This window comes from Gavia stellata, chromosome 4, assembly GCF_030936135.1.
Source record: "Gavia stellata isolate bGavSte3 chromosome 4, bGavSte3.hap2, whole genome shotgun sequence".
NCBI classification, from domain to species: Eukaryota; Metazoa; Chordata; class Aves; order Gaviiformes; family Gaviidae; genus Gavia; species Gavia stellata.
This window is the reverse complement of record NC_082597.1, coordinates 79,813,345-79,823,988: the sequence shown is the minus strand read 5'-3', so window position 1 is coordinate 79,823,988 and position 10,644 is coordinate 79,813,345. Positions and strand designations below refer to the sequence as shown.

The 10,644-nt window shown below is 41.0% G+C and overlaps 1 protein-coding gene across 1 annotated transcript; it reads left to right on the top strand.

Moving 5' to 3' along the window:
• The first annotated feature begins 1,323 nt into the window (after positions 1-1,323).
• CDPF1 (cysteine rich DPF motif domain containing 1) lies at positions 1,324-9,911 on the top strand. Its single transcript, XM_009821482.2, has 3 exons — positions 1,324-1,436; positions 3,670-3,781; positions 9,753-9,911. The coding sequence occupies exons 1-3, from the start codon at positions 1,324-1,326 to the stop codon at positions 9,900-9,902; spliced, it is 375 nt and encodes a 124-aa protein (XP_009819784.2). The 3' UTR covers positions 9,903-9,911.
• Positions 9,912-10,644: the final 733 nt, after the last annotated feature.

Sequence of the window (10,644 nt, the reverse complement as noted above, 5' to 3'; positions counted from 1 at the left end):
AGTGTGGTAAGCGGGGACAGTCAGGCAATCTGTTCCCAGAGAAAACCCCTGAGCTGAGCTAAAACATAAATAGAGACATGGCCTTAGTGAACTGAAGCAGCTTTGCAGGGGAAGGGTATGGCTGCAAAGCTAGAAGAGTGGGAATGACCTGCTGTCCTTTGGCAGGCTGTATATCTGCTCAGCTGTGAGCACACACAATCTAACTGCTGAGATATTGCCCAAATCTGAGTTCCTAGAGCTCACATTCCTAACAGCTTGATGCCAGCTCTGCTTCACTTAAAACAGCTGTCAGGCTTGCAGCAGAAAACTAAAAGCATACTTGCCACACCATACTTTTTGAAAAACTCAGGGTGTGACTCTCAACTAAAGTGGTATTAGTGAAGGGTAAGCTTCCAAATGTAAGTCAGAGGCCAAGATTTTAAACAAGTCATCTTGTAAGCACCAAAGCTGATGAAGCATGGCTTCCTACGTTTTGTATCTCGTGACTGATAGCTAGCTACACCTTTGTAACGGGCGTCTGAAATCTTTCAGACAGATGTACAATAGCCTTCCTATGTGCAGATTCTCTGTTTTATAGAAATGTATTCATAGGAATATATGGGTATCCTCCATGAGGATAAAAGCAGAGTCTCCCTCACCTTTTTTAAAGGTACCTCCTCCTCTCTCCTGCGTGGCTTGAATGGGCCAACACTCTATCTAGGCACAGGGTGATTACATCAGCCTCATTTCCATAGGAAACCAGATAAGAATAGGGAGCCAGGGTTAAACTTCCAAAACTCTATTCAAAGGCGAATCAGAAGCAAAGAAAAAACCGCAGTAAATCATTGCAACACCTACCTCTCTGGTACCTGCCTCCTGAGCGGGGTCCCAAACCCTTTAACGGCTCCATTTGCAGTTTGTAGGAGGAGACAGGCATTGCAGAACTGGATTGGGATTCTGCACAGCAGGCAGGGAGTCGTTTTCCTGGGAAGCGCTTAGGGAGCGTAGGCCTCGCTTGAGCAAAGGCTTTTCCAGATTACAGCCATGTACTTTGTTACCTAAATTCTTTTATGGATCAAGTTCCAAATTAATAGGTGAACTTTACAGGTAGGCTCCCAGGCTGCAATTTCTAAACCCATCTAAGGAATTTGGAAACTTAACTGGGACATGAACTTGATTTGGGAGAAAAGATTTACTTATCAAGGTTTGCAATAGTCAATTTTCCATTGGATTTTAATTTGCATAGCCAGATGTCCCACATCAGTTTAATCCTCTTGCAGGCATGTTCCCAGTATTGCATTTTGGAGCTAAAAGATTTTTGTGTTTATTTTAGGTAGCTTAAAGATGGATGCTCCCAAAGAAGTTCAGCCTACAGGAGAGTTCATGTGCCAGCTATGTGGCTTAACAGCTCCATACACATACTATGGGCAGAAGCCACCAAACACACGCTCTATTGTGTAAGTACGGTCTTTCATATTACAGACTTCATTTGTGCTATGAGCATTAGAAGCCTTGTACTGTGGAACAACGTGCACTGCATGAGCCCAATAACATGCTATATTGCCCCTGAATATGAGGCTTTGTACTTAAAGTGACCTTCTTTTTCCAAAGGAAAAAAGTGTTAAAAATTGTCAGCATTGATAGCAAAGACAAAAGTCAACTTCCCCGTGCTACTTCAATACCATGCTAAGATTTGTATTTAGTCTATTTCCTAACCCACCCTGACCACCTTACGATTTACCTATACCATTATTTTCTTACTAGAATACTGTTGACTGTAAGCTTAGCATTTCTGGGAATAGCCCCCTCCTCACAGCTGTGTCAGCTGGGCAACACGTAAACACAGCATGAATTAAATACATATGGCAGAAACATTTCTTAAGAGCTGTTTGATGTGACATGGAGTTTTGAACAGCAATGCTTTTATGCATGAATTAGACAATTCTTTGGCAGATTGTATGACATTAAGGTGTGTGGAAATTTAGTACATATTTACATTTTAGGAGACCGAAGCCTTTTCCGTCTCTGCTAAGTAGGGGTAGTTGGACCAGAAATTATGCAGTTACAACTTTGCAGACATTAAAATCCCCATAAAACAAAGCATTTAACTTTAAATGTACGAGTAGCTCCATTGAGGCCATGCTGGTCAATGAACGCATCAGGCAAACATGGCCAGGAACTCACAGAAACTGGAAGTCAGGCATGTACTCAGCATTTCACCCCACTAAGACTGCTCAGTTTCTTATAAAATGGAAACAGCTGTTTATCACCACCTGCTTGGGCTGTTTTCCTTGGGCAGCTGTTTTTTTTTATCATTCCAAATCCCACAATGCTACTGGTTTTCTCTCTTCTACTCAGCAGAGCAATGGCCCACCTTTGATCAGGTCCATTCCTAAAGAGTCTGAATCAAACCTGAACATGAATCTTAACTTTAGGTCATCCAAGCTCAGTGTTAACATCTCAGCTTTATTTGGATTGCTGAGATTCAAAAAGCAGAATAATAATGCTGAAGCATAACACTTCTGTACATGCATATAAGAAATAGATTTATACACTATCTTTATTGACTTGCTTTCTGGCCTACTCACACGTCCTAAATGCAACGCTGCAGGAAACATATGCCAGACATGAAGGCTTGTACAATGGCCAGCTGTCTGCACTGATGATGACTACATTAAGACTGTGAATCTTGCAAGGGGAGTTTTGCAAAGGTAATCCAGTCTTTGTACACTAAGAGAGTTGTTGACAAGGTGATCTGCCACATTAAGATGCCTGACCTTTCCTAACAGTGGAAGGCTCGAGCCATACTGTTTTTTGTTTGAGTGGAGAGGAAAAGGAAAAAGCAATACACTCACAGACGCACACATATGTGTGTGTATGTAGACAAGGAGAAGGCAGTATGAGTTAGCAGAACACTTTTTAAATATATCTTGTACTCCATATTACTACAGAATCCAAGTTTGATTTAAGTCCAAGAATAAGCCAGCCTTGCAGGGTGCCCTGTGCAGACAGGAACCCAACTGACTTCTGTAATATTTTGCCTGGAGGTCCCAGGAAGAATAAGGCCTTAGTCTTTCCCAAGCAGGTTGCCAAATTATTAATAAATGCACTCCCTTAATACCCTGGAGCAAACAATACAGTCTGTGACATAAAGTAAGCATATTTCAGGTCATTGCAATGCTCTGTGCCAGTAGCTCCCGCTTTCAAGAGGTGGGAACCTTAGCTTTACAGCAGTAACATAACTAAGAGCAGTAAAACCTTGTTATTTTATACTCACATGCACACAGCTTTGGAAGAGAACTTCTAATTAAAAGCTGTGCAACTGAAATGGTAACTTGACAAGGTACTAAGTTGGCCATGCTAAGGAGTGCCTGTCATAAAAACAGAAGATAAAAAAATACTTTAAGGCAGAGCACCGAGAAAAACGTAGTAAGATAACATTGAGAGGAGCACCAGTTGCCCTAATTTTGGAAGATAGACAGAAAGTCCAGTATAGGACTGAAGGCAGCCACAGTGTTGGTTTTGAAGAGGAAGGGAGCTGCGTAGCTGCTGCATTGCCTCATGTACAACACCAGGCCAAGAAAATCAGGTAGAAAGGGCTGATACGTTTTCAGCCTCCACAATTTCCCCATTTCAACTCTCCCCTACTGTGAACTCTACCCTTAAAAGCCTGAAATTATTCTGTTGTAGACTTTTGGAAGAAAGCTATGTCATGAAGGATCCTTTCACTCCTGACAAGGACAAATTCCTCATCCTTGGGTCTCACTGCAGTTTGTGTAGCAGATCAGTGTGCGTTGGTACAGTAAGTAACAAGCAAAACAAGCTTCTTCAATCATTTCTTTTTGTTCTAGTCCTGGTGACCTGTTAGAGAAAGACCAAACAGCAAAAACCCAAACAGCCAATTTTTAGGGCAAGCTAATTGTATGTTCTTATGGATTCTCCCAGATAAAGCTCTTTGTATTAAATTAAAATGATCAGCAACTTTTAAGTGTTCTATTTACAGATGAGCACAGTCCAGCCTCACAAACACAATGAGTGCTCTTTTCCACTTCCCTAGCACAAGGAAATGCAAGGGAGATCATGTAGCACTTACAGACTTTTAAGGTTCAGTAGATCGTACTATACCAAGAGTAGATTTTTTTTTCTGTAAAGGGAATATAAACATCCATGGATTGTTAGGTTTGCATCCACAGCATAGGGCAGCCCTTCTATTTGCAAAAGCTAATGTAGAAAGTGAGCAGGGAGAAGAGTTGTGCAACGCCATGATAGCTCTCTTGAGTAGCAGCTGGTAGGCAGCCTTAAAACTATGAAATCTGAGTGTGGTCCAGAAAGGTGGTGTAAAATTACACTTGTCTTAATTCCTTCTCCTCAGTGCAGAACTGGCCCCTTTGTTTGCTGTGAGTTCAAAGCAAAAATGAAGACAAGTTATTACACAATTATTAGTATCTGGAGGCTGTACTGTGCTTCTTTGAGGCAGTACAATGAACTGAGAAAACTTAGGTTCCACTCCTTTCCCTTGGCAAGCCAGTTCTGTGGTTGAAAGAGACTCAGGACTCATGCAGTAGTCAGGGCTCATGCATGACTCAACCCATGAGGAGACATCACCTGATCGTTTACATGGACAACGGCGGGTATTTGTTACACCAGACACCATTGCCCTAATAGCAGCCAGATCCTGGCCTTCTCTTTCAAAGTGGTTGTTTGCTATCCTGGAGTCACATGCTTAAATCTAGAGCGCAGCTAATAACATGAGCTATTAGCAAGAGCACACCTTGGTCTTAAGTGTCAGCTTTAGCAGTTTTCAAATTCAACCTTTTCAGCCCATTCTGTAATCGCAGTGGTTAGGGGCCAGCTCCAGTGACATGATCCTTACTGCAAGTAGCTAGTAGTGGGAGTTTTAAAACAAACAGACCTGCTAAAGACTTTGTGAAGATGTAGAGATTGTTTTTTCATGTTTGGTGGCCAGTTAGTTATAGTTCTGGTGGGACAAAGTGACACCTCTGGCCTCCTCAGAGCATGAGGTGAGATAATCTGGGCAACTGAGACAGCTCATATGCCAGTGCCAGACAGTTTCTGTGTGGGGACTTGAGGAAATTCTCTTGAGCAAAACAAAGGGTCAGATTACAATGACAAAATTTAGAGGGTTGGACAGACACAGCCAAAAGGAAATTGGCATGCTTGGACAAGTTTAGCTGCTATTTTGACTTGCAGGGGTTTAGCACCAAGAGTGGATTTGGTCCATTGTGCTAAGAGGAGCGTGCAATAGCACCTTTCTCCTGATTAGGTTTGTTTCCTATTTCTGAAATCTCTTCTGTCATTTAAATGAATGAAAAATCACCAAAAGGTCAGACTAGAGATTGCAACTGAGATTTCCACCCTCCCCCCTTTCTGGAACTACCTGAGGACTACGTGGGAGTCAGATGAAGTGCCAGTGCTCTCTGGTTATGTCTTTGGTAGCTGGGCTCAAGTTTCCAGAGCCAAGTAGCTCAAGGCAGTTGTGTGGAGGCAAAGCTCACATGTGAGCAAGATCTTCCTAGTGACAATGTCCCTGTCTTGGCTGGGAGTTGGCTCGCTCCCACGCACAGCCAGAGGAAGAGGCAAGTGCAGCTAGTTTGGGCTTACGAGCTTGATTCCTGCCCTGACATGTCAGGTTTATCCCTCCTTTTTAACAGCAGAGGATTAGCAACTCAGACACATTTTGGGCAAACTTGAGCACATTTAGCTATTTTCATTCCCGAATGAAGTGTCTTGAATTTATGAAGGATTCAACAGATAATTCCAAGTCCAGCTGTTAAATCTGGCAGAAATACAGCATTTCAGCCTCTCAGTATCTTTCCACACAGTGTGCGTTTCTGAATGAAGGTGGGGCTTTTTCTTTTAAAAGATTTATTGATTGTTTCAGTTAATCTAGGCCATGGCAATGTATAGAGGATATTAGCAGTGAGCTAATAGAAGCCTCCTCTAATCTTTTTGACATTCCTGCCTATTTTGCCTGTTGTGGAAATATGTCAATCATTTACTTCTTGTTATCTGAGTCTTCAAGATTCCCCTGATGGTATCACTCAAAGTAAAACCTTGATTGTAAATAATTGAGAATAAATTTCTTACCAAACTGGCCAGGCCAGATAGTGAATCACACATATGACTATGGTTTCAAAATGTATTTAGCAATACTGCTTAGGTAACATTGAAAGAGATCTGCAGAAATGATAATTAGTGCTTTAAACACCCACACCACAAAGCAGGTAAACACATACTATTCCTCTTTCATGTAGGCAAAATTAAAAGTCCAGAGAAGTAAAAACTTACCCAAGGCAGTAGAGAGAGCCAAAGTTAGGATAATATCTCTGTGGATTGGTTTTGGTTCCTGCTTGTGCTTGACCCAAGTAGATCAACTCAGCCCTGCGCTGAGTGTTTCCATAATGTTATAACATAAGAATTGAAGCTGAAGAAAATCATACTTTCTTGGGCCTCTTTGGCAAAGAAGCTGGACCAATTTGATGGAAAGTTTTCAGTGACAGGTTGCTTTCATTTTTATGGTAATTCAAAACAGTAATAGACTAACCTGTGGCAAAATTAAGACTTTTCTGACCTTATATTTAGCAAAGGGATTGGATTTAATTCGCTAGCTTTTGTATCTAAGGAGGCTTAGATACAGATCAGATTTTGTGCTTTTCCTGAGACAACCCATGCTAGCTGAAGTGTCTTTCCTTACAGTTGCTGTGCCAGTGAAAGTCAAGACTTAGCAACTGTTCTGTATAATGTTCATAAACTCACTTCTTCAAATATTCTCTTAAGTCTCACTCAGTTAATTTACTGCAGTCAGCTTGCAGTGTACATCACCCTACTGAACCAATCTTTAGCACAGTGTATTGGTAAGTGTCATTATTGCCAGTCCAACTGGGAATAATTCTAATTATTATCTGTAATGTCTTAAAACATGTTAAAGCCCCACAGAAAGGAAGATAATAAAAATGCTTTTAAAAGTCCTTAGGAAGGTCGAGTGCCCTTCTTCCTATTTCCTTTCAGAAAAGGGGAGAGGAAATGATATAATCTGACCATATTAGTCATTTAAAACAGTTATTTCTTTTTTATTGCAACACTTACTAAACATAGGAAAAGAAAAGAGGTGGCTTTTGGAGAAGAAAGGAGGAAAGGGAGCAAGTTTCATCCCTTATTGCTCATCTCAGCAGAAGGTGACTGAACACTGACCTTGGACATGATTGTAGGTATTAAATGATAAACGTAATACTACAGCTACTTTCCACTCAACCTCTAGTCATGCGGGGTCAATCCTGGACACGGTTAGGCAGAACCTTTCCTTACATAGAGTTTCCTTTACAAGAATGGTAAAGATACTATCCCTGTATATATTACTTCCAGACATGATCCATGTCAATACAAAAATAAACTCTGGCAGCATGCTTTGGCAGCTCAGTTTTGCCTGAATTGGACTACTAAGTTTGAAATTGAAATGGCCCTCTTCTGCCTTGGTCATGGAAGGGGTGAAACATACTAAAGAATTACCCGATTAAACACAGAACCCTATCAGGATAATGGTCAAAGAAAGGCTTGACTATACATAATACGTGTAATTCATAGGGCTTTAAAATAACTGCTAGGCTGAATAATCCCACAACTGAGAGAGGAGGACTAAGGGTATGTGGACCCAGCGCCCAGGTCTGCAGTGGTTCATATTCATGATTTGTGTTAGTCTCATTGGCCAAAACCAGCAAAAGTTGGCAGCTCATTTCAGCTAAAAGAATGCAAGTTGAGCACCTGTTTATCTGTGAGGAGCTGCGTCTTGACATCGAAGTTCCCCATCTGCAGAAGAGAGGAAAAGCCTCTCCCCTCCTTTGCCATTGCCCAGTGGTGCAGCGTCCATCGCTGTGGAGCCATGAACTTAACCTGGAGGTGGGGGGGCTGTGTGCAATACCGACAAGAATAGCAGGGCCAGCTTAAACTCTAATCTCCCCTTTTTAATTGGCAGCTTAAAGTATTAGGATACCAAGAGACAAAAAACAATAGGCACTGGAGGTTGTGCAACTGAAATCCAGTTTCAGGGCTTTTCAGAGACCAAGGCCTCACACTAGCTCTGAATATGAAGGCGCCTGGCAGTCAGTGCAGAAAAGGACAATAGATGAAGAGAAGTTGTTCCTCAGGCTTGAAAGTCGCACAGAAGCAGGCTGATTGTGATTTTGATGTAATCATCTCTTGAATCTACTGCTGAAGTCCAGAATAGTGACATGGGAAACAAGAGCAAGAACAGAAACACAGAAATATCCAAGCCAAGCCCCCAGAGAAAGGCCAGCCACATGACCATAGCAAGAGGAAAACTTTGCTATTTAGGTAAAACGCATGGAATCCATTACTCCCCAAAAGATGTCCTGATCCATCTAAACTGATGTCTTTATTCATGCTTAAATCCCCAAGAATAATCCATCAGCAACACCAGCTCCAGCTTACCCATTAAATCCTATTTGGAATTTAGCGATCAGCACGCCAGGAGAACCGTGGACTTCAGTCTCGCCGCAGGGCAAAGGAATAATACATTAATAAGCTTCTCTTCCAGTTGTCCAAACTATGAACTGCAAATAGATTAAAATATACCATCAGTTTTGCTTCTTTCTATTCAATTACTAACATCTGGTTAGAGCTAACTGGTTGAAAAATAAATATTGGGTCTGTAACACTTCCTAACCAAACCAACTGTGAATGAAACATGTCAGATCATAGTGTCATTCCATTTCAAGGGCGGGAAAAATGCCTTCTTTGTGCACAACAGCTTTTATACTTTGCCATCAGGAATTCAGAGAAGAGACATCAGCTGAAGCTTTACTACCATGTATGTTTTTCGTTTTTAATTGGCGAGTACTTTTATTCAAGGTGAAGGCGGGTAATGGATGAAATCTTAGTTGAATTGCCTCAGTCGAATTAAATGCGCTTAGTTATTCTGGTTATTGGACACCCTTATATTAACAGAATATTTATACTTTTTAGTATTCTCCTAGGGCAATACAAGCACACAGATTAATAGAACAAAGAGTAGTTTTTTGGGGAGTTACAGAAAAAGATGCAGCTAAAGTCTGTGAGAGCCTACAGCCCCTGGCCTATGTTCTTTGTATTTGTGTTGCCCTTTAGGCCATTTTTGTGAGATTGGTGAGGAGGAGTGTTCTGAGACTTCAAGTCCCACATACCAGTGCAGGAACTTGGAAGATCCTCCCAGGAGGGAGAGATCTTTGTAAGCTAAGATTTAGCTTTGGAGGAAAACTTCGCTATTTAGGTAAAACCCATGGAATCCATTGCTCCCAGAAAGATGTCCTGATCCCTCCGTACTGATGCCTTGATTCATGTTTAACTCTCCAAGAATAATCCATCAGCAACACCAGCTCCAGCTTACCCATTAAATCCTGTTTGGAATTTACTGATCGCGCCAGGAGAACCATGAATGATGCTTGAAGGACAAGCCAGTTGTAAGGAAATGTGTTACTGTTCTCTGTAGCAGTGAGCTGATGAACGTCACTTCTTGAAAAGGGGCAACATAATAGTTGATTTGGTTAGCCATTGTTAAGACCCAGTTTTTATTTTTCACCCAGTTAGCTCTAACTAGATGTTAGAATTATTGAATAGGAAGAAGCAAAATTGCTGGAATATGTCAACTTAGAAGAAGAATTTAATTTAGAAGAATTCTAAATATAAATGTGGTTTAATGAGACTGGAACTTACACAAAGTGGAACTGCTTATCCTCCTAATAATGTTATTTTCTTTACAGGAATGTAGTCTGTTCTACTCCAAGAGGTTCTGCCTCCCCTGTGTGAATGAAAACCTAAAGGCCTTTCCTTTGGAAATACAAGAAGATCTGGATAAAAGGAAGCCCCAACAAAAATCCTTCCCCTGTAAAAAAACGGATACAAGAACATAAATACTGACGGACCAAGAGAGACAGTTCTTTGGCTGGGGTTTCTCCTCTCTCTCCTTTTGGAGACTATCATGTTGCTCCTTTTAAAGAAGTGACCTTCATCAGCTCACTACTACAGAACACAGCAACACATTTCCTTATGATTGGCTTGGCTTCAGACATCATCGTGCAGTGATTGCAGTGCCAGCAGGATGGCCTTGAGGTGTTGAAGAGCCAGAAAGAAAGACAGGCAAGCCTGTTGTCACCACGTAAATGCATGTAGTAAAAAAACTAAACCGCATATAGCATAGGAGCCATGTCCAAATTTTCACATTTCTTATTTTAATGTTTTGTGTTGTTCTTGACACTCCTACAGTGTTATGAAAATCCGAGACAGATTTATCTGGCTTAATTCAGTATACATCCAAGAAAGTCAGTATACACCAATTGTTAACTTGACAGTGCTGTCTTGATAAGATTACAGTAGGCAAGGAATTCAAAGCTTTATTTTAAGTCTAAAATAAAACTGTTACGAGAAAATGTCACAGATACCCATAGAAAAATCTAGATAGATTATAGTCCTTGAGATTATAATCTCAATACTATCACAGCATTAAGACTTGTGAAGGTAGGTACTCTTAAAAAATACCAATATAATAAAAAGTAAAATAATAATAATACAGATACTTACAAGTCACTTGCACTTGCAATCACTTTCCACTCAAACTTCCATTCCATGTCAATGCAGCAACAGGAGAGGACCCTT